This window comes from Phocoena phocoena, chromosome 18 (assembly GCF_963924675.1).
Source record: "Phocoena phocoena chromosome 18, mPhoPho1.1, whole genome shotgun sequence".
Taxonomy (NCBI): domain Eukaryota; kingdom Metazoa; phylum Chordata; class Mammalia; order Artiodactyla; family Phocoenidae; genus Phocoena; species Phocoena phocoena.
In genome coordinates this window covers 2,984,085-3,007,980 of record NC_089236.1, presented here as the reverse complement: position 1 = coordinate 3,007,980, position 23,896 = coordinate 2,984,085, and the positions used below count along the sequence as shown (strand labels likewise).

General features: G+C 53.4%; 1 protein-coding gene across 1 annotated transcript in view; it reads left to right on the top strand.

Moving 5' to 3' along the window:
• Positions 1–23,896, top strand: part of SPATA13 (spermatogenesis associated 13) — a 71,563-nt gene that overhangs the window by 40,729 nt on the left and 6,938 nt on the right. Inside the window, exons 4-8 of the mRNA XM_065896322.1 lie at positions 17,538–17,674; positions 18,734–18,913; positions 19,193–19,378; positions 20,723–20,902; positions 22,606–22,838. Coding sequence (XP_065752394.1) covers positions 17,538–17,674; positions 18,734–18,913; positions 19,193–19,378; positions 20,723–20,902; positions 22,606–22,838 — 916 coding nt within the window. The remainder of the gene's footprint in view (positions 1–17,537; positions 17,675–18,733; positions 18,914–19,192; positions 19,379–20,722; positions 20,903–22,605; positions 22,839–23,896) is intronic.

Here is a 23,896-nt window from a genome sequence, read left to right as displayed (position 1 = left end):
CTAGGGACAAGGATAGTGATGAGTGGTGAGCTGTGTTCGCAACCAGAGTTCTGAGTTCCTAACTCACCTGAGCTAACAAGCAGTCTAACCTTTGACAAGTCACTTAATCTAATAGGCAAGGCCCTAGGGCACCAGGAGTCCATATGGAACAATATTCTGTTTAATTATTATCCAAATATAGGTTAAACTGATCTAAAACGCAAACTCAGGTTATAGGAAAAAAGAAGGTAACTCGAATGCATGTTTTCTGTTGACTCTCTTGATCGTATCACCCAGAGACGCCTCTCAACTTTTTGTTAAAAGGAAAGAAGAAAAGAAAAGGAATGGCAGGTGTTGAAGGGTGTGTGTGATGCCTTGAGACTATTTTAACCAGACCTCGTCTGATCTCTTGTTGTTTGAATGAGCTCTTTCTGCGTCTGCTTTTCCAAAGTTTTCTTTCAATGATGAATCAGAGAGAAAATATTTAGTCGGATCATCCTTGCTCAGGACCCGTGGAGGGTGATCGTAGCGGAGCTCTCGGGAGGCTGGTTGGAGGGTCAGTGACATCGAGCCCTGATGGTCGGGTGTGTACGTGCGTCGGGTCTGGAGCTCTCCCATCTCCAGCCCGCTTCACGCTCTCCTGCCGGTGATGGCGGGCGCTGGGTGTAGATATCGGTGAAACAAGATGATTCTGTTCTCTTGTCTTCAGGCGGGTGTCTTCCTGCCTCCTGACACCGTCCTGGCTAAAATCTCTCCCTGCTGACCACGCCGTGAGACCACGTGGACTCCATGGTCAGACCGATTTAGAGCCAGGAACGGGTTCTATCTGCAGGCACAGGCCCTGCAGATACAGACACCAGGGCCTTAGACCGCAGGCCTGCATGTCTGAGAGGTGTGTGGGCTTCAGCAGCGATTAGCTGCTGTCTCAGCCTTATCCGTGCCCAGAATCAAGAGTTGGTTGTTTTTTTTTTTAAAGGAACACAGTGTTCTAGTTCCTGTCTCAGAAAAACATCATAATGTTTCTTTAATGTTTTTCCAGCAAACTCTTGAAATTCTCATCTTCTAACATTTCAAAGCTTCTCGATTCTAAGATGTGTATTTGTTCCAATCATTCTAAACTACAGAGTTAAAAAAGTTTTCAAAATAGCATGTGTCTAATGCCAAGTCTAAGAAATTGGATTTTTTAGAAGGAAAATCCTATAATAAACCGTAATGGAAAAGAATATGAAAAAGAAAATATTTATATATACATGTACAATTGAATCACTTTGCCATACACCTGAAACTAACACAACGTTGTAAATCAACTATACGTCAATAAAATAAATTTTTAAAAAAAAGGAAAAGAAAGAACATTAAAAGTCAGGGGAAGGAGAGCAAGAGAACTGAACATGGAGCAAACCACCACCAAGCACCCAGCCTCCGCTCGTGTCACTGGTCTTGGGGACATTCCGAATCTGAGGCTTCAAAACATGCCATGCTTTTTACTCGCTCGCTAATCGAGATCTAAGTCCTAGATAGTGAAGCCAGCCATCAGAGCAGGTCAGACAGACCCCAAAGCCCACATTGATCCGTTCCACTTGCTGCCTCCCAGGCACTGTGCTTTTGCAGCAACAGAGCACAAAGTTATTTCATTTATGTGCACAGAAGTTTACCCATGTGTCGGTTTTTAAGTCCACACCCTAATAGTTGCCTTTGATTACAACAAAGGAAAAAGTGAAATTCATCCATTATCTTGTTTTGCTCTTGTTATGTTTGAGCCATATCCTAAGGATCCAAAGACAAATAAATACAGAAAAGAAGTGAAATGTGTCCCAGGCCTTGAAGGATGGAAACCCCACATGGTTGTTTACAGAAGACAGGAAAGGCTTCCGTCTTAACGTAGAGATGGCACCTTATCGTTTAAAGGACAATTTTGTATCTGTTTCTGAATTAGTGTAAAAGCTGTAGTCAGAGCCCAGGACCACTGTCTTGTTTGGGGCGGTTTTGGAGTGGGGGGCATGGGGTGGGGTAGATGGGAGGGTTCACTAAGGCATTGAGAGCACATCTTCCATCAGTTAGGGTGGATAGGCACACGGTACCTCGGGTGAAAGAGCAATAGCTTTGAAGACACACCTCTTCACCCTCTGCCTTTGGTTCTCAACGGCTTGTTCGTGTTTCCCCCGCTCTGTTTCCTGTGTCTAAGTGATGGGGCCTCCCCTCTGCGTTCAGGAGGCTGGCTGCTGAATGCTGTTTCAGGAAGACCTAAATGGAGCCTACCTTAGCCATCCTCGGGCAGGCAGCTTACCGAAACGGGGTCTACAGTTCTACGTCTGTATGTGCTAGAAAACGTTATGTGTTGTGTTGACTGCCTCTGGTGGTGTTTTCTTACGTTCCTCTGGGAAATGGCATAACTGTGACCTGTAGATTAGTACTAATGTTTGTCTTTAATCCATTTAGAATAAAGGCATCCCTCTGGATACTCCATTATTTATGCTAATAGACAAGGGAATGTGGGTCTGAGTAACTGATGGCAAATGTAGCTGATTACTTCCTGTTCAGAAATGCCCCCCACTGCAGCTTTGGGAACTGCAGCCCTGTGTCAGCAACGGGGACAGCGGGGGAGTGTACTCAGAACCCTCGCTGTGTTCCTCTTGATTCTGGGGCGTTGTTGCTCAGGTGGGGGTCTGGGCTGGGGCTCAGTCCAGCCGAGGGCAGGGGCTTCCTCGGTTCTGACGTGCACCCAACCTTGAGCTCATTTTCTGAAATTGGCAGTAGTGCTGGGCCGGAGAACAACATGACTGTCCTCGGGGCCGCCTGCCGCCCTGTGTCTGTCCTGTAGCTCTTGGTAATGGGGCCTTACCCAAGCCTAGGAAAGAGGGGAAGTTCTAGAATCTTCCCAGGTTAAGGACATCTCTGAACCATGCAGGGAGGCTGCAGCTTTGGTGAAGCAGCAACAGCCGGGAAACGTTTGTTGCTGAGTAGATACCCAGTGCTGGTGATCTTTCTGCCCAATATCAGAAGGTGGCCATGGAAGAAAACCTGTACCTGGACTTCCCTGGCGGCGCAGTGGTTAAGAATCCACCTGCCGATGCAGGGGACACGGGTTCGGGCCCTGGTCCGGGAGGATCCCACATGCCGCGGAGCAACTAAGCCCACGCGCCACAACTACTGAGCCCGCGAGCCGCAACTACTGAAGCCCACGTGCCTAGAGCCTGTGCTCCACAACAAGAGAAGCCACCGCGATGAGAAGCCCGCTCACCGCAACGAAGAGTAGCCTCCGCTCGCCGCAACTAGAGAAAGCCTGGGCACAGCAATGAAGACCCAACGCAGCCAAAGGAAAAAAAAGAAAAAGAAAACCTGTACCGTATTGTACTTAAGAAGGTACCAAAAATTCAGAGCTAGATAGAACCTTAACGATCACCTGCTCATCTCAAGAGCCAGTCCTGGGCAGGTGGAGGGATGAGTACTGGTTTGAGTTGGAGGTTCCACTGCTAACTTACCTCGCCAGCAGCCTCCTTTTCCATACGTATGGATGTAACTATGTAGGGGTCTTAGGGCCACTGGGCCGAAAATAGCCTTACTGTAGAGTAAGAATGATCATAACATCCCGCGTGATTCTGACTTTTATCATCTCTGATTTCTAAATATTTGATATTAATGTGTAATTTGGATTCCTCCACTTGCCCGTGGGACTTAATCCCTTGCTGAATTCTTTTCGTGGTACCAGTAGTCAAGGTTCGTGACAGCTTAGTCTTGACCACATAGCAGCATCTTATCCAAGGAGAATAGATTGATGTGTTGGTGGGGGGCGGAGGGGTTGGGGGGGATGGAGGGTTTTGGGGGGGATGGAGGAGGTTAAGACTTCCTTCCACTATGCTTAAGGTCTTTGTTGCAGTATTCTTATTGATCTGGTAAATACAGGCTCTAATCACTAAAGAACTTTCCAGACCTAAAAGTCTAACCTTCTCTGTAGCTTCTTCCAAAAACATCTTGGAAGCATTTTTTGGGTCATCTTCCTTTGAGAAGTTACCCCACTGAATTCAGTGCAGCTTTTGTTTGTTTATCTACTTTTCTCCTTCTTTTTATCTTTATGTTTGTTTTGAGTGTCTGCGCAGTAAAGTAAGTTACTTAGTGAATGCCTTTGGTGTAAGACCCTGAAATCCCAAGGGCCTTAATCTAGCACCCTGACCCCATCTCTGGATTTAGAAAAAGTCCTTGGGAAACAGAAGCTGCCCTTTGTACCAGCTGCCCAGGGAAAGGGAAAGGGAGCCGTAGAACCAAGTTAAGACGATACCAAGGAAACGTGGCCAAGAGAGCTTCTGCTTTTTGAAAACTTGCAACTTTAACCAGAAAAAAAATTGAAGAAAATGATGAAAACACTCTGGGTTTTATTTGCCTCCTGCTGGATTTTAAGCTTTATTAGAAAAGACGCTCATCAGAATTAATTCCCGCCTCACTGCTCCGTGTCTCAGTGTTCAGCGTTTCACTTGTTCATTCTAGTGAAAACCAGGTCCACCCTTGCATTCCATGGTCTTCCTTCGTTTCCGAATTAACACTTCTCAAGCCTGAGTGTGCCTCTGATCCCAGATCCCTGGGTCTGGTTAAAGTCAGGCTGTGATTCCACAGGCCGGTGGGGTCTTCGGTCTTCACTCCCCACCAGGGACCCGCTCTCCAGTCACCCGGCGCCGCTGGTCCCTGGACCGCACCCTTTGGGGCAGTAATAACGTGTTATCGTGAACAGAGAGTTTTGTGGCCTTATGGGAAATTCTGTGTTAAACAAGGTGACACAGATGTCACGATCTGGATTTGTAGCCTGTGGGGACTGACGTATCCTCTGGATTTCCGGGAAGTAGGTACAGTGTTAGTGGTTTTCAGACACTTTTCATGGACCGTATTATACTAGTATTCCACATGGGATATAGGAAACTTTACCTCACAGAGAGTGGTCTGCCCTGAAAAACAATTTCAAGGAATCTTTTGAGTCCGTCATTTAATGAAGCACTGCCTTTATGAAGAATAGATATGCCCTGGGAATCCCCTGGTGGGTCCAGTGGTTGAGACACCATGCTTGCACTGCAGGGGGTCAGGGACTGAGATCCCACATGTCTTGCAGTGCGGCCAAAAAAAAAAAATATATATATATATATACATATACACACACACACACACATCGGGGGGAGAGGGAGGGAGGGAGAAAGGAAGAAAGGAAGGAAGAAAGAAAGAATAGGTGTGCCCCTATTGAATGAACTGTCTATTCATCGTTTTTAAAAATTTTACTCTTTTCAATCGTTTAAAAATACTTGCAAGGGGTAGATTCGAAGCCGATCCGGTTTTCCGGTTTTGTGAGCGGTGTATGTGTGCTCGCAGGTTTCGCCTTTGTTGTGGTTTATTGAAGCCTTCGCTGGATTTAAAGGTGGGATGCACCAAATCAATAGAAACAGCCACAAATAGTTGAAGATGAGAAGAGCCTATGATACAGCACGTGGTCGGCGTGGGTGATGTCACCGATCGTGCAGCTTTGCCCACTGAGCGTGGTCAGCGGGCCTGAGGTTTGTCAGAGTAGCTGCCGTGTGATCTGTCCTGTTCATTAATCCCCAGGAAAGTGCCCGCATTGTTCTAAACTCGGTGATACGTTCTCAGGAACCCTGAGAGCACTGTCGGAGCCTGGTTGTCCCCGCCGTACAGACCAGACACGGAGCCCCTGGAGGTTTGAACTGGTGGAGTGATGCCAGGGCGCCCATCACCCCAGAGCCGGCACGCACTCACGGGCTCAGTTTTTAGCCATTTACTGGGGGACGACCATGTGATCCCTACTCTGTGGATACCGTCTCCTTGCTCGTTAACTTAAGAAGTCAGCATCTTCAGTGCTGTGAGGAAATTGAAGGAAGCTGTTTGTTAATAGGTGTCGTTTCAGGATATGACTTGCTTGTTGTAGGTAACTGGGGAAAAAGTACACAGGAAATAAATAACCCGTGTCAGCTAGAGAGAGCCTCTTTAAAAAAAAAAGGCAATTCTCTTCATTATAGGGAACAGATACTCTATATAGCAAGAGATATGCACATCCTTGTCACAGCATAGAAGGTACACACATATTTACACATACGTTTTTAAACAAATCCCACTTTTAAAATGAATTCACAGATTTGCAGTTAACAGTGTAATATCACAACTGAAATTTTTGTCATGCCTTAGCGTGAAATCCCAACTCCAGGTTTGAACCTAGCGAACTCTGCTTCTTCCCCCAGGAAATAGGTTCCTTCTTTTTTCTTCTGAGCCCGCCCCTTTATTTTTTTTAATTGAAGTACAGTTGATTGACAGTGTTGTGTCAGTTTCTGCTGTACAGCAAAGTGATTCAGTTATACATATACATACATTCTTTTAAAGTATTCTTTTCTATTATGCTTTATCACAGGGTAGTGAATATAGTTCACTGTAGGAGCTGGTTGTTTGTCCATCCTGTATGTAATAGCTTACATCTTGAAAGCTCTCTTCGGGTCTGCCTCGGGCTTTGGGATTGTAATGAAGAGCAGCCTTTCTCCCACCGTCATCGGAGGCTCTCCGGGGCCCCTGGTAGGCAGATGTGGTGCCTGGTTTCCTGGGTGGCCGTCTGGCCTGCGTTTAGGCTTTCCTCCCCGCCGTCCAGTCTGAGGCTGTAACCTCAGCCGCCCGTGGGCGGGCGCTGTGAGCAGTGAGGCTCTGGCCGGGCAGGCACAGGCGTCAGCAGTGAATAAGCGATTCTGTCGTCTCCTCAGCCAGAGCCTGTGCGAGTCTCCGTGATGCACAGTCACCCCCCAGCCCCGCTCTGAACGCGGCCGTTTTCCAAACAGAAGGATGGTGGCTAGAGGGGAAATTGCAAGATTCTGGAGTCTGGAAAGCCTTCACCTGGGTACGTGTGCAGAGAACGGACTCCTGTGTCTGGCCATGTTGCCGATTCCCCTCTGTGTCCTTGCAAGTTGCAGGGCTCTCTCTGCTGCTTCTTGTCGGTCGGATGTGTGTGTGTGTGTGTGTGTGTGTGTGTGTGTGAGAGAGAGAGAGAGAGAGAGAGAGAGAGAGAGAGAGGGAGAGAGAGAGAGAGAGAAAGCTCACTTGTCCCGGCCCGGGTTCCTGAGGGCAGTTCTAGGCATGGGCACAGTGAATCAGAGAAGCTGGTTTGGGTTACAGCACAGCCTTTGGTGTGAAATAGAAAGTAGTAAGAATCAAACGTGGACTATCCGTTATGAGTTACGGATCTGGTTTTTGTTGCGCTAGTTTTTGCTTCTGTTACATGAAATTTCTTTATACAGGAGATTATTGTTGGGGTCCGTAACAGTGTTCCTTGCTAACTTGGGGTGTGTGAGGTTTAAGGGTATGAATTGATTTTTGAAAAATACTGTCGACTGTTTGCGAAAGTGTTATTGCCCAAGACTCCGTTACTGTATGGTGCTTTATACTGCTTGTCAGTGTTTTTCTGAGTGTTGTCAGCTGGACTAATTCCTATTTAAGTGTGAAAGAAACATGGTTCTCTGATACTAGGAAGTTATCAATTGGAACCCGTGTATTCTTTAAAGGGAGTGAGAAAAAATGCTTCACAGAAAGAATTCTGGCTGACTGCTACACATGGATGCAGTAGGATGCTTTAAAAAAAAAGAAGTCTTGTCGCTGTTTTTGCCTCACATCAGTAGCTCAGGCTGAAATGAGTGGGAGTTACAGGTGAGTCTGAAGTCAGCCTTGGGCCTTGCAATGCAGTGTGTATTTTGTGCTTCCTCCTTGTTTTGGCTGGCTTTCTGTGCAGGCCGACAGCAGACAGGGATGTGATTAGGGCTCCTGCTTCTGGCCTCTTCACTAACAAACATTTAGGAAAAGAAAAAGAAGTAGCCCAGATATTCCTGTGTTCAGAGCACAGGCCTGCCTGCCAAGTGGCTGTGCTTGTCACTTGAGTGGCCGGTGGTCCCACTGTCCGGCGTGGAGGAGTGCTGGCCGCCCGGCCTCACCCTGGGCGGGGGAGGGGTGTGTGTGCGCCTGTGTTTATTCCAGGGCAGCCGGCCTGATGGAGCCCGCCCTCCGCATTCCTCTGCTCCTGGGAGTGGGCACGGGTCCCAATCCTCACTCCCAGTGTGCGGAGGCCGAGGGAGGCTGGACGCAGCCTCCACGCTGAGCCAGATGCTCTCCCGTCGCTGGGATGAGCAGCTGGTCAGGCCTCCTGCGTGGGGTCCGCACCCCCCCCCCCCCCGTGTGCCCTCCGGCTCCCGCACTCCAGCCCTGCCGGCCTTTGATGAGCCTGGCTATAAAGAGAAAGAAGGAGGCAGCTCGGCCCGAATCTTCTCTTTCCCACTGGTTCGGTGTGTTCCCTGGACCGTCTTTCACGTACTCGCTGTACGAAGCGTGTATGTGTGTGTGATGCAAACGCAGTGTTTAATCATCCTTAAGTGACATGCCAGCGTAAAATAAAGCGGAGAGCTTGCTGAATGGGGGGCTCTGTTTTCTTTGAGATCCCTGATTGGCCAGGGGGCCTACGGGACAGCTCGGCGGCTCCCGGGAGGGATGTCCTGCAGGGACTGGGGGCGGGAGCTCTCCAGTCACTGCGGCTCAGAGAGGCCAGGGCCAGGCAGGTGCATGGCAGGATGGCTTGGGAGCCAGACAGATGTGGGGTTGAATTCCAGCCCCACCTCTGGGGAGCAGTTCCTTAACCTCTTTGAGCCACAATTTCCTCCTGTTTAAACAGACAGTAGTAATTCCTGGAGGCGTGCATGGCTTGGATGGGATGATTTATTTAAGCACTTAGCACAGTGCCTGGTACACACTGTGAGCTCATTCTGGGGATGCGGTGAGACTGGAAGGGATCCTCCCCAGGATTTGTTCAGCCAGCCTGCAAGGCAGCTGCCAGGAGCTGGGAGGGGCGTGGTGAGCAGCCTCGAGCTGCCAGGGGGCGGCCGAGTGGAGGAGAGGGGCGATGGACGGGCAGCCGCGGTCAGAGCCACACCCAAGGAAGAGAGGAGAAAGCAGACTGCGAGGGGCAAGCCCAGGGTAGAGCGCCCGGGCTCGTGGCAGGACGCGGGGGAGCCCAGAGCCTAACCCCAGGGCTGGGTTGGAGGCTGACGACTGTCCAGCTGCTGCGTCCCCAGGAGCACAGAGACCCCGGGGGCAGTGCCTGCCCAGGGCTCCCGGCCCAAACCCCAACCTGCCTGTCTCAGGGCTCAGAGTGCCCCTTCCGCAGGTGATAGAGAGCATATAGGATACACCTCTAGGGCAGGATTTGCCTTTACATTGAGAAGAAGGAAAATTTTTCACTTTTAGTGGTTTAAAACAAACCTTTTTAAACTCCTTGTAGAAACAGTGCACCTTGGAGGTTTGGTGTAAATTAAGTTCCACCGTGACGTGACTGCCATCACTGCTCGGGCATCAGAAGGTGGCCGAGGCCCTAAGCTGAGTCCAGATGTAAAGTTCTCTGCTGGGAGGGCTATTTCCAGAAGACCCGTGGACATTATAAAAGGTTATCAGTGAAGGGTAGCGCGTCCATTTCTAGTACCTTTTTGACCTTCTTAATGTCAACATGTTTAAAAGATTCAAAAATACTGTGTATGGAAAGTGGTTTGAAAGTCTAAATTAGGCTAATAGGGACTTTCCTAGAAGCAACATTAAATTCTAGGCAGGAAGAATTTCGTGCTTTAATTCGGTGACCTGACACTGACGAATAAGCATGGTCTTGCCCCTGAGGAAGTCAGATGGGGCAGGAGTGGGGCAGACGTGAGGAGAGACGCACACACAGCTGAGGAGGATATTGTAGTGAAACGGCTAAAATCTGATGACAGTGTAAACATGGTGAACGTTTGAAAACCGGACACCGTTACTGCACAGGGGCAGGGAACGTAGGCAGGAGAGTGGAAAATCATAGCCCATCACTGGGGCGTGAGAGCTTGGCCGCCCCGAAGGAGAAGGGGGCATTTGATGGGCTCTTCGGGTGGGGACATCGCTCCAGGTGGGCAGGTCAGTGTGGACCACAGGATCGCGTCCTTTTTGTAGAACGCAGGGAACGCTAACAAAGTGGCTACAGCGGAGGTGTTCAAGCAACGAGTCAGAATCCAGTATTCTCCAGCCTATGTCGCTGTGTAGACGGGCCACACAGCGCACATCCCAGGGCAGACCCCTGCACGTGGGGTTAAGGAAGCTTAGCCTGAGTGCCTGTGGTTTCCAAATGTAGCCAGGCATCAGAATCGCTTGGGGAGCTTTGGAAAGAGGTTCTCAGCAAACCCCTGTGATGGGATGCCATCCATCCTAGAGGAGTGGCCCTGGAGTCGGGGGTGTGTTCCGACATCCAAGGCCCCCTGTGGCCGGGTTCATGCCCCCTGTTGCATCTTGGGGCCCGGGAGCTGCGCCGGGTGCAGGAACCTGGCCGGTGGTCCAGACACGGCTGCAGCAGCTCCCCGTGAAGGCCGCCCTGGGCTCTGAGCGCAGACCGCCCACCCGCCCACCTGGCTTTGCCATTTCTGCTCTTAGGATGGCCCGTGAGAACGGTTTGTCTCCAGCCTGAGGAAGCCTGAGTGACCAGCAGGTTTCCTAACGTCCGCGTTTTTAACGGATTATTCTAAGTACAGGAACTTCCCTGAAGTGACCCGCGTTCAGTGGGACACCCCTGGAGAATGTTGTGCCGGTCAGGTGTCCACACCCATGTGGCCTGCACGGCAGGTGCCCAGTTATGACACCCGCCATGTTAGCTCTTACCTTCCCCTGATCTGTCCCCTGCCCTCCCCGACCCCATGTGACAGGTAAGGGGACAGTTTTCCCCAGCTGCAAAGAGGGGCCTGGCTGGGGTCCCAGCAAGGTCTTGTGCTTTTGAAATTCCATCCCTCTGATCAAAAGTCCTTAAACGTGCAAAATTAAGCCAAACAGGAGAGATCTGATGTGTGTCCTGAGAAAAATTCCTGCTGGGACACAGGCTGGGGACCTGTTTGCCGCAAGTGGGACTCAGGATCCTGTAAGAAGGCCTTAACCTCCGGCGTGTATTATAGGATAAAGTTTTCCGTTGTTGCTGATGTGTGATGTGTCCTGTCCTAAAAACTCACCTTGAGGATCAGTTGTCAGGTTTTGTCCCCTCACAGACGTGAAATCCAGGTTCAGACAGAGGAATGTCACCCTCCCCAAGGAGTGTGGACACTGTTCATCGTTGGCCTTTTTTATAAGACTCCCATTGTCGGACTTCCCTGGTGGCGCAGTGGTTAAGAATCCACCTGCCAATGCAGAGGACATGGTTTTGAGCCCTAGTCTGGGAAGATCCCACATGCCACGGAGCAACTAAGCCCGTGCGCCACAACGACTGAGCCCGCGTGCCACAACTACTGAAGCCCGCGTGCCTAGAGCCCGTGCTCCACAACAAGAGAAGCCACCGCAATGAGAAGCCCGCGCACTGTAATGAAGAGCAGCCCCCGCTCGCTGCAACTAGAGAAAGCTCGTGCGCAGCAACGAAGACCCAAGGCAGCCAAAAATAAAATTAATTAATTAATTTATTTTAAAAAAATATCCTGCAAGCCTCGCAGCGCGTCCAAAAAAAAAAAAATCAAATTGAAAAAAAAAAAAAAAAAGACTCCCATCGTCTCCACTGTCTGCAGCCGTCCTGACTGTACAGTGGCACGTCCTCTATGGCTACAGGGTTCTCTGCTGAATGTTTCTGAAGCTGTGTCAGGCCAGGGCTGGAAATGTGGACGGGGTTTCCTCAGATCGGTTCATCCAGGAAGTGTGTAGAGATTTGGGGGGAAACGAGGATTCAGGGGCTGAATCTGAAGGTACGACTGTGTGAAGGGACCCGTGGGTGAAGGGGGCAGTGGTCCACCCAGTGCATCCCCTCGAGACCCGGGATGACATCCCCTTTACAGGGGATGTTGACCATGATGATTAGACAAGCGTGGGATAAATTCATGTTACAGAAACGTAGAATGTTTATGCACATTTACTCTGTGGTCCCAGAACTGTCCCTGCAGAGGTGGGTGCTGTCATCAGCACGCAGAGCCTTTAGACCAGAAGGATATTCCCACCGGGCGTGGTGGCCGCTTTGACAGGCGTGGTGGACGAGCAACACGTCTGCTCTCAGGATCCTCTGTCTAGGAGCTCAAGGTTTTCATTTCAATTTGCAACAGACTTCGCTCAGCGTTTACAAGATGCTTTCCAAACACGGCTTTTCCACACCTACTTATTCAACAGAAGAAATAGTACAGCTGGGGAGGATCTGGAGACGCTGGAACCCCACGTGCCATTGGTGAGAGTGTAGAATAGTGCGGCCACCATGGAGAAAGGTGTGGAGGTTCCTCAGAAAAGCTGACATCGAATTTCTCCACGACCAGCCATCCCACCTCTGGATACACATCCAGAAGAATTTACAGCAGGATCTCGAGGAGGTATTTGCATGGCCACGTTCAAGAGGCAGAAGCCACCCAAATGCACCTGGACAGACGGATGGTATTAGGTGCAGTGGCGTGTTATCCCACCTTAAAAAGGAAGGAAATTGGATACAGGTAACTCCATGGATGAACTTCGAGGACACTGTGCTCAATGGAATAAGCCAGCCACAGGAGGGCAAATACCGTGTGATTCCACTCACATGAAGGATGTAAAGCGTTCAGATCACAGGACCAGAAAGCAGAAAGCTAGTTGCCAAGGAACGGGGCTGGGGGAGAGGAGAAAGAATGAGTCTTTAATGGGGACAGAGTTTCAGTTTCGCGAAAGGTGAAAACGTTCTGGACATGGTTGCACGGCAATGTGAATGTACTTAACACTGCTGAACCTACATGAATCTACATCATGCAAAACACCCCAAAGGAAAAGTCACCGCTAAAAAAGAAAGAATGAAACTTAATCTCCGAGAAAGGCACCGTGTGAACCTCCGTCTGCAGTGGAAGGTTTTACGTGACACACACGCTCCCTGGTGAGGAGATGCTGTCGAGCCGGGGGCTGCTGGGTGGGGTGGGGGAGGGCAGCCGCGGGGAGGAGGTCTGCCCAGCGGGGTGGGCTCTGGGTGGGACAGGGGACTGTTTAACTGGTGGGGCCGGGGTAGGTGGCATCCTGCGGAAGAGTTTGTGATGATGTAGCAGATCCCTGCTGTGTGGTTTCTTGCACACACGGTGGAACCATGTTTTCCGAAGTTGGCCTTGGGGCAGCATGGGGGTGGCCCGGGGCGGGGTGGAGGCTGGAAAGAGGGAGACCCAGGTGAGTACCTTGCCTCCCCCGAGCCCTCGTGCCCCCAGATGAAGAGGTAAACTTCATCAGCAATTTGCAGTCCACTTAACTGCATGCCTTCTACATGCCAGGCATGACACTGGGTGCTGGGGGTACAAAAATAGACCCCGTCTCTTCTCTCAAGGGAGTTCCGGCCTCAGAAGGGAAACACACACGTAAAGGCGGCAAGTGTGGGTGTGACAGGGAACCGTGCTCCGTGCAGATAGAGCCTCAAAATGTACCACCTAATCCCCCCCCGCGCAGGCGCTGGAAAAATCCAACTCCATAAAATGCCTGTAAATCATGGGACAGAAACACAGGGAGCCATCAGCTTAGAAGGGACTTTTAAGACCATGAAAGCAGTTAATGCCCTGAACGGGAGAGGATGAGGTCAGTCAGATGCGCTGGGAGTGGGGGCAGGAAACGGCGAGCAGAGGGCCCTGAGCGACGCGGAAGTGCTAGGATGTGGGCACCGCGTGATTTCTGACACCGATAGCAAAGGCAGCCCTGGGAGGGCTGGCCCCCAGTGGGCGGGATGCAGACGCCCTGGGCTTGGGGCCCTGCTGCTGCCCCAGCTGTGTGGTGTTGGGGCCTCAGTTACTCATCTGTAAGGTGGGAAGGCTGATGGCACCCGCCCTCAGCCGCGCCTGGCACACTGCAGACGCCCGCTGAGCTGGCCTTGCGCTTTGCGTTGCCTTTCAGCCGACAGGGTGCTCTTGTGTATGTCATTTCACTCGAGGTTCCCAGCAAACTAAGAGTAACAATTATTGGTTGAGAACTGACAGATGACCCGTTGAGAAGGGTATTATCATCCACGTTTGCAGGTGAAAAAACAAAGGGGTGACCAAGGGCCCCCACCTACACAAAACCCATCGTGCCGCACCGTTGTTTGAAAGCAGTCTGTCTGGCCCCGAAGCCCCTTCCCGCTCTTGCCCGTGTGCTGTGTTTCCATCCGTCCGTCAGGCCTCCAGCAAGTATTAACCAAGCACCTGTGCGCCAGGCAGTGGTCCGGGTACCAGGAGTACAGTGGAGAACAATGCAGGCTTTAGGGAGCTTACCTTTTACTGGGGGAGACAGATGACAAGCAAAGTATCCTAGGTGGTGATAAATGCTCTGGGGAAAATAAACTGGGAGAGAAGACTGGGCAGTTTTCGGTGGGATGTCGAGGAAGCCCTTGGGGGAGGGGACAGCAGGCCCTGAGGAGGGGAGCCAGGTTCAGGAAGCGGGCAGCCGTCAGGGTCAGAGCTGAATGTGTGTGTGTGTGGGGGAGATACGGTGTGTGTTTTGGGGGGGTCTTCAAGGACCTGGGCTTTTTCCCCTGTGGGTGGCTTGGGGCAGGGGCCTGAGTGGTCCGATGTCTGGGGGGTTTAGCACCATCACTCTGGCCGCTTTGGTGAGACTCGTGGAGGGGGCGGGGTGGGGGCGCAGAGGGGCTTCTGCAGTGACCCAGCTCGAGGTGGCCGAGGCCACCACAGCTCCATGGGGAGCTATGGGGAGCCATGGGGAGCGGCAGGTTCTGGACACGTGCTGAGGGGAGGGTCCGGATTTGCAGACGCGTCAGAGGTGGGACGTGAGGCAGAAGAGTGACCTCTGAACAGATGGGACGTGTGGACTTGTGCCCATTGTACAGATGGGCACGTGGGGTGGAAGAGGCCCAGAGGCTGGCTCCAGCTCATTTGGCTGGAAAGTTGGTCAAGCTAGGACATTTGCCAGGGGCTTTCTCTCCGATTCCTTTGCTGGTCCCTGGAGACGCGGCGTCTCTCCCGCCCAGGCCCCCCGCTCTACCCCACCGAACGGGCTCACAGCACAGGGACCACCTCGTTTCTGTGGCTCAGGACACGCTGACCCGAGGGACCCAAACGCTCTCGTGAGGCCCCTCGGCCGGAGCTCTTTTCCAGGCGTTCGTGATGCGGTCAGACACCCGTCCAGCATGTGAGGTTCACGTCTGTTTCCAGATAACTCTACCCTCTGCCTCCCGTAAAGGTTCAGCCTTTTTTTGACAGAATCCTTTTTTCATTAAACTCCTGTGAACTCTGGGTTTGCACGTTATCACCTGGCTTTTTTCCCCTTTACTGATTTTTGTAGCAACTCCAGACGAGGTAGTAAAGAATTCTCCTGGGAAACGCAGTTCGGAGGGTCTTTAGGGACAGCGTGGTTTCTGACTCCACTGTGGGGAGGGGCCCAGGTGTTTGACTTTCCTGAGCGCAGCAGTCCCGCTGAGACGGGAGGAGGGATGCTCGGGGCTCATCGCGGCCTTCGGTGCTCTGGGCCCTGACAGACCAGGCCCGCTGTTACTCACCGTGCTAGTGGGCGCAGTGCTGGGTCAGCTGCCTCGATTAGAGGAGGGTTGCAGCCCTACCGTTACCTCCCTGCTAGCCTGATGAGAAAGGCTCGTGCCTTTACCGCAAGTGCGTTTGCCTCCTCTGGGTTTTCTCCCCACCTCCCAGACGCAACCCAGCAACAGTCAGGTGACCTCGTGTCCTCTGCCTGAGAGCGCTGTGACCACAGCGCAGGGCAGGAGTGGCCGCACGGAGCCTGAGGATGGACACGGACACGGACACACACACCCATGGGAGGTGTGCATCGAGCGAGGCAGGGCCGGAGTGAGGGCAGGAGGAGAGCCCTGAGGGCCTGGTGTGCAGAGCTGGGAGCCCGGTCCTGGGACAGACAGGTGTCTGCAGGGCACCCGAACGTGGCTCGTCCAGAGGGGATGGGCTGGGAATGTAAGAGGCACATCAGATGTTGAAGACTCAGTACAAAATAAAGACTAGGAAATATCTCACTTTAAAAAATAAAACGAAACACAAATTTAAAATAAAAGAAAATATCTCATTTTTAAAAACAGATTCCTCAGTTTAGAAAGTAGACCCGTCCCCCGAGGGTAAAGTTACTAGAAATCCTGACTCTCAGGCCCTTGAAGGAAGCAGGGCGCATGGAGCTATCCCACTAGCATCCAGCTCGGCCTTCACCCTCCTGCCCCACCGGCTCCTCCCCAGACTCCCTTTCTGGAAAGTTCTCCCAGTAATTCGGCAGTTTCCGAATCATCGTTGATTTCCCCCTTTGTTGCTGCCACACCAGCTGGACGTGCGGGTCCTCGCACTGCGCTTCCGGCGGCCGGTTCCGTGTTGTGGCACGGTGAGCCCTCCCGATCCAGCTGGCCCGCCTTCCCCGCGGTCTCCTGGGCACAGCGCCCACCCCGCCCGCCGCGTGCTGAGGCCAAGGCGCGCTCCTTCAGCCCAGCCACGACCGCGCTCCCTGCCATCACCATGGTGGGTCCTCTGAGCGAGTCCCAGCCACGGACCAAGGATGCTGGGAACGTGACACACATCATCCCACCTAATTCTCCAAAAAGAAAGAAACTACCGTTTACAGCGGAAGCGCGTGGAGCTGGGAGAGTCTGACTTACCTGGTTCCGGTCCCCGCCCGCAAGGGGCGGGGCTACGGGTCAGACCGGGCCTCCGTCACTGGAACGCCTGGTGTCTTTCTGCGGTGCCAGGGGGCCTCTGTTCAAACCTGCCACTCCCTTGCTCAGGCCCTGCGAGAGCAGCCCCGGTGCTTGCCCTAACCCTTAGGCTTGCCTTCCGGTCCCATCCTTTGTCAGATGTTCTCGTGCCCAAGGCCAGCCACACTGCGTCCTCAGGCAAGAGCCAGGTGCCTGCGCCATGGGGCCTTGGCCTCCTCACAGCGGACGTTCAATGACAGACGAGCCTTGGTGAGGGGCCTACTGTCCCAGCAGGAGACCTGAGCGCCAGGTGGTCCGTCCAAAATGCCACAGCCGTCCTCATAAGGGCTCTCTCTTATTTTGGTAAAGGTGCCAGCTAACTGCTCATCCTGACACTGAGTCCTGGCCCTTCGCTCTGTGACAACTAGGAAGCACGGTGCACGGCTTCACTCACGGTACCGTCAGCACCTTCTGATTTTAGCAGCACCTCACTGTGCCTTGCGGGGAAACGACGGAAGCAGGACACTTTTTAAAAGAAGGATTGTATCAATATTTTCCACTTTCGTTTCCTCCTCAAGCTTACTGACACATGAGTTAGAGACATTATCTGGATCTTGTATATCCACTGGGGAGCACAAATTTCCAACGAGATCACACATCGTTCGCTCAGTATCCTGACTCGCAAAATAACCCTGTGCGTCACCGTTGGCAGTAGTCTCTGAAATGTCCCCTTTCTCACTGACAGGGACACCCAACCCCGGCTCTCCGTAGCCTCAACTGCTACCTTTGGATTACTAGATGAGTAGACATTTTCTAATGGTCTCTTATTCTGGGTTAGATACGAATGATTACTTTCCCCTGAGGGCATGTTCTCAGAGGTCGTAGGCTTTGTGGTTATGTTTTGGACATTAGCTGTGTCCTTTAAACCGCACTGTCTCTCTCTCTCTCTCAGTTTCTTCTGATGGCGGTGCGGAGTCACCTGCCCTAGCGGATGACAATGGCAGCGAGGAGGACTACAGCTATGAAGACCTCTGTCGGGCCAACCCCCGGTACCTGCAGCCGGGCGGGGAGCAGCTGGCCATCAACGAGGTACTGGGCTTAATTCCACACGGCAGCAGCCAGCGCAGGAGGCCCGGTTTTCAGGGTCCGGAACCCACTCGTACTTTGCTCTCTGATTATTTCTTAGTGAACATATGCTAAAACCTAGAATTCTGGTTAGAAAGCCAGTATGGTTTTCTTGTATTTTCAAGGTTGATTTATGTGATTTAGTGTTGCAGGTAACTAAAGACATCCCTCCCGGTCAGAGCGGCCATCCTTATGTGTGGAGAGGGCGTCTCAGTTCAGGATATGCCTTCCCTACATTTGTTATAATAAATCTAGGCGGGGAACGTTAGTTACCGTCCGCATTTTAGCAAACACTCTGAGACTGAGGCTGAACGACTTGCTAGCAGACGGCAGAGCTGAACGTAACCATGTGTTCCTCACCACGGATCTGGGCTTCTCCCCGCCGCTCTGCATCTTTAGGCCTTTTTACAGAAGTCTTTCCAGAAGGCGCCTCTAGCCTTTGGAGCTCGTGAACAGAGCACGTGGAGTGTAACTTCTCTGGCAACATCACCAGTTGTTGCTATAGGATCCACGGTGTCCCCATGACATCCCGGGAGCTGAGTGGTTGCCCGGCCCTCAGCCCCTACAGCCGGCTTACAGACGAGCTTAAGTTACCTGCTGAATATCTAGACGTCATGCTGTGTTCTCTTTAATTGCAGTAAACAACACAGTGAGATGCAGAGTCCGCTAAGATTGTGAGGAAAGAACGGAGAGCAGGTTCTGGGTGACGCGCGGGGCTTGCAGGAAAGGGTGTGCCGACCTTTGACGGCTCGGCTCCAGGACGTCTAGTTTGGCTGCTCAGAAGCCCTTCCCAGGGCGAAGCGTCCAGATAGTCACACTTGCTGGATGACCGATGCCCAGATGAGTGGACCTGGGGGTTCCTTTAAGAGCACAGGAGGGGTGCCCGCCCGGTACTTCTCCCCATCCCTGTCGTGTGACGTCACACGCTGAGCATCGGCTGAGCGCCATCGGCGTGAACACTCGGGGGCCGGGCGAGCTCAGGGTCCCCGCGCTCCGCGCTGAGCGCCCGCCTCTGCATTCCAGCTGATCAGCGATGGCAGCGTGGTCTGCGCCGAGGCCCTGTGGGACCACGTGACCATGGACGAGCAGGAGCTGGGCTTCAAGGCCGGGGACGTCATCCAGGTCCTGGAAGCCTCCCACAAGGACTGGTGGTGGGGCCGCAGCGCAGACAGGGAGGCCTGGTTCCCCGCCAGCTTCGTCCGAGTGAGTGTCTTCCTGCCTCTGGGGGCTCAGGAGCAAGAGCCACTGTCCCCTCGTCATCCTTTGAACCAGACCTCCTAGAGGCAGGGGTGTGGGAAGGGAGAATTCCCACCGGGGTCAGCGGGGCGGCTGGCGCCGCCGCTGCGTTTGCAATGCTCAGCTCGGCCCGTGCGTGCCCGGCGCGCCCCTCCCCCCGCTACCCTCCTCACCGTCCCCGGGGAGTGGAAACCGGGGGCGGGCCGGGTGCCGCCCCGCTGACCTGTGCCCTGCGTGTGACCGCAGCTGCGGGTCAACCAGGAGGAGCTGGCGGAGGGCTCCAGCGGCACCCCGGGCGAGGAGCCGGCGGAGGACGCGGGCCGGGGCCGCCACAAGCATCCGGAGAGCAAGCAGCAGATGCGGACCAACGTCATCCAGGAGATCATGGACACCGAGCGGGTGTACATCAAGCACCTCCGGGACATCTGCGAGGTGAGCTTGGGGGCCTCGTGGCACCGCGTGCCGTTCCGTGTGGCCGCTCCGCGCCCAGCCAGACCCTCTGCGCACGCGTGTTCCTGGAGCCCCGTCGCCACCCCCGCCTGTGGCCCCTGTACAGGCCACTCGCTCACCAGATGCTGGTCCACCCCGGGCAGCGTGAGCGGCCGGCCGTCTTCAGGGTGAGATGCGGCGACCTCCTTGCGGGACTTAGCTGCCACGGGTACTCAGAGGCAGTGACATTCAGGGGAGGCGGCACCTGTGAGCGAGACCCAGCTGACTGCGAAGAACCGAAGGTTTGTCACCGTCCACCAGCCACTGCCTCTCATCTCTGGCGCACAGCGAGACCCCGAGTCATGCAGATGCGGGCGTCTGGCGACGTCCCGGGCTCTGTCCTGCAGGGTCTGGGGTCCCACTCAGCAGCCAAGTCTCTCCCCTGTGGTGTTTTCAATTCTGTGGATTCTGTAGAGCGTTTCCCTAGACCGTCGTGCGCCCCGCGGGTCACCCTGGCGTCCTGGCCGTGAGTGCTGGTGCCTGCGCCTTCCGTGCAGCTGTGAGGGTCCAGCAGGAGGCAGGCCCCCCGCCCCCGCCCCGCTGACCCCCAGATGAGGACCCCCCGGCTTGGGCGTATTTGTGGCAGCCGTCTTGTTCTGTGTGAACCTGCAGTTGAGGGAGTTCCTCTGAAGTGGCATTTTAGGGAAACAGTCACTGCTGATACCTGTTGAGCACGACCGTGCCCTTCACCGGCTTAACCCGACCCCATGACACTCACGCGCCCCACTCATGACACTCACGGACCCCATGGCACTCACGCGCCCCCATTACGGATGAGGAAGCCCAGACATAAACCAGACCTGCTGGCCTATAGCCTGTTAAAATTCACCCCCAAGAGTCAGTGGTCTGTGTTTTACCGTATAGTCAGTTCAGTCTGTGTAATTACGCAGTGCCCATCTGGGCATAATTGTTACACGTTTTTATGGCCTTTCCTTCCTACCCCCGTATCCTACCCAAGCTGCGTACAAGCAGGGCATTGGGCGTAGAGAATTAGTGGTTCTCCGATTAGGCCTCAGATTAGATGTCTACGGATCTGTGTTGTTTTCTGTAGAAACTGGGTGATGGTGGAACCCTCGGCTAAGCCGTTCTTGGCTCTGGGCCGTGACAGTGAGCGTTGCTCCCTGAGTGGCTCAGCCAGCGATGGCGTCTGTATTGGATAGGCCTTCTCGGCTGTGAAATGCACTTAGGAATGAGAGAATGGTTATCTTAAGAGTTTAGAAGAAGTGTGACAGTACCAATTTTTGAGCTCTAATATTTGAAACCAAGCATCACTTTCCTATTTTGTAGGGCTACATTCGACAGTGTCGCAAGCACACGGCGATGTTCACGGTCGCACAGCTCGCCACCATTTTTGGAAACATTGAAGATATTTACAAATTCCAAAGAAAGTTCCTGAAAGACCTTGAGAAACAATACAATCAAGAGGAACCTCACCTGAGTGAAATAGGGTCCTGCTTTCTTGAACATGTACGTCGCCCTCCACTTCTTACTGATAGCGTCCGGCTAACTCATTTTGAAATGTTTCTCGCTGAAGCGCAGGGGTCCTTTTTGTTTTGCTCCACTTTGTTTCATTTCTTCCTTTGTTTGCTAGATTAATTTCCTGCAGGACGGGGGCTAAGGGGACTGCTGTACGTGGTTGGTCTTTATCTGAGTGCCCTGAGTCCATTATTTCAAAATCTTTTCAATTTTATGCAGTTTCGACTTAGGGGTTGTATTTGGGGTAGTTTCTAGTAGTACCTACCAGGTGTCTATTATATTAATAGACAGTGTTAATCGCTGTGTTCAGGGCTGTATGCCAGCTCCTGTACTGCTGTGCTGCAGGTATGATTATTTTCCCCATGTTCCAGATGCAGGAGCCAGGCTTCACCCAGAGAGTAAGTGACGCAGCGTCACACATGAGTAATTGGCAGAAGTGGATTCAGGCCAGAGGCGTGCGGCTCTGGGACCCAAGACTGTACCTGCCTCAGAACAGTCTCCGGATGCTGGGCTGAGCTCGCTCACTGGTGACTGACTGTCACTTTTTAATACAACAGATTTCAGAGCAAGAAGATTCCATCCCCAGCCAGAATGGTCAGGGCGCAGTACCGGTGGTGCTAACACCAGTGACCGGGCTAGTGTAGCACTCGCTCCTCTGGGCCCAGCAGCGTTACAGTGGCTGTGGAATGGGGGCCAGGCCGATCCTCGGGTGGACTATCTTTAAACGGCTGGAGATGCTGTTGCTGGTGGCCGTCCCCAGCTGGAGGGGTGGGCCCGTGACGGCTCTGGGCCTGTTTGGGGCTTCGTAGGAGAACTGTTTGGCCAGAGCAGGAGGTTCACGGGAACAAGTCGTAGGAGAGAAGCTTCCAGGTCAGCCAAGGTGAGGCTGCAGAGTGGCACGCGGATCTTGCTGTGGAGGACAGGAGAGCCTAGCTTGGGGACAGAGGTGTCACTGCTTCTGGGGAAACAGGGAGGTGGGCCTGGGCGAGGGTGACAGCATCAGGGACGCAGAAGGAGGGGTTTGGCTGGAGAGGTGGTAAGCCAGAGGACAGCCAGGTATAAACTGGGGTAGGACCCAGGCCGAAGACACCGCAGCTGCGGGCAGGTGGACCTGTGTGAAGGAGGCGGCCTTGGGGCTGAGGAGACTCAGGGGGCTGGGAGGGGCCCCCTCGGAATCCCGGGGGGTGGGGCAGCCTGGAGGAGGGGGGGAGGGGAGGAGGGGGGGAGGGGAGGAGGAGGGGGGAGGGGAGGAGGAGGGGGAGGGGAGGAGGTAGCCCCTACGTAGATGGCAGGTGGCAGGGTGGGAAGGAGACCTGTGACCAGGAGATGGGGCTTTGCACCCACCTGCCCGGGAGAGGAGAAAGGACAGGCGGCAGCCAGGCGCAGGGACAGCACCTCCCTCTTCTCCTGGATCAGGCGACACAAGGGGTGACACAGAGGGCCCCGCTCCCCAGGGCGGCCTGTGCGCCCGACACGCCCTTTCAGGGTCTGTGGAAGGGGCCTGGCGTGGGCCGGAACTCTGCGTCCTCGGCAGCCTCTCCCTCCACCCCCAGGGTCTGGACGTGGCCCCTTCCCACGGGGCCCCCTGTCCAGGAACCTCCCCGGGGGTGGGGGGGGGGAGGCGCTGGGTGTCGTCTATCCTCGTCAGGGTCCAGAGACGCCTGTCCTGACAGAGCTGTGCCCCCCCTTCCCAGCAAGAAGGCTTCGCCATCTACTCCGAGTACTGCAACAACCACCCGGGCGCCTGCGCCGAGCTGGCGGGCCTGATGAAGCAGGGCCGCTACCGACACTTCTTCGAGGCCTGCCGCCTGCTCCAGCAGATGATCGACATCGCCATTGACGGCTTCCTGCTGACGCCCGTGCAGAAGATCTGCAAGTACCCGCTGCAGCTGGCCGAGCTGCTCAAGTACACCGCTCAGGAGCACAGGTGAGGCAGCCACGTGACGCTGCCGCAGGGCGCTTGGGGGCGGGTGCAGGGGAGGGGCTTCCCCTGGATGCCGGCACGCGGGGGGGGGCGGTGCGGGGGCCGGAGGGGGTGCAGCGGGGGGCGGGGTGGGGGGCAGCGAGCAGCGGGGGGGCGGGGAGGGCTGCGGTGCCCTCCTGGTGCTCTCAGTCAGCTGTCGGGAAGACGTTTCCAGGTCGTTTAGAAAGTTTAAGGTTGTTAACTACTGAAATGGGGTCATTGAAGAGCCTCCCGAATATCCATTTCTAGAGATATTAGAAAATAAGAATTCTTAAGCCGTGTCATGAGCATGTGGGGGATTTTTATTGTGTTGTCTGTCATTATAATTGACATGTGTTTTATAAATACTCTTTTTGTAGCTACTCAGTAGTGAATAAAAACAATTAAAAAAATAGACTGGTGTGAATACAGTTTCAGAAATATTTTCTTTCCTCTTATTTATCCTTAAGATATTTCAGGCCAGCTCACCCTCAGAGCAGTACAGTCAGCCCTCGGTGTCCGAGGAGATTGGCTTCAGGGCCCCTGGACACTAAAATCTGAGGATGCTCAAGTCCCTTATAGAAAATGGCTCAGTGTTTACATATAACCCGTGCGCAGCTCCCACATAGTTTACCTCATCTCTAGATTACTTCTGATATCTAATACGATGTAAATAGTTATAAATACAATGTAAATGCTGTGTAAATAGTTGCTGGCCTGTGGCAAATTCAAGTTTTGCTCTTTGGAGTTTTCTAGAATCTTTTTCCCAAATATTTTCAATCTGCGGTTGGTTGAATCACGGATGCAGAACCCCTAGGTGTGCAGGGCTGGCTGTGTTATATGCTGGAACAAAAAGTTCCTTCGCAGAGGGGTGAGGACACAGAAAAATTTGAACTCTGAAACAGAGCAGGGAGTCTCAAGGGTGTACTGTAGTGTGTGGGCTCCACTGCGGGGACACATCCTCCTGAGATCCTGTTGGGCTCTGAGCTCTTTCTGGTCCAGATCGGTGCTTGTTCTGTCTCCTGATCCCATCCACCCTGTTC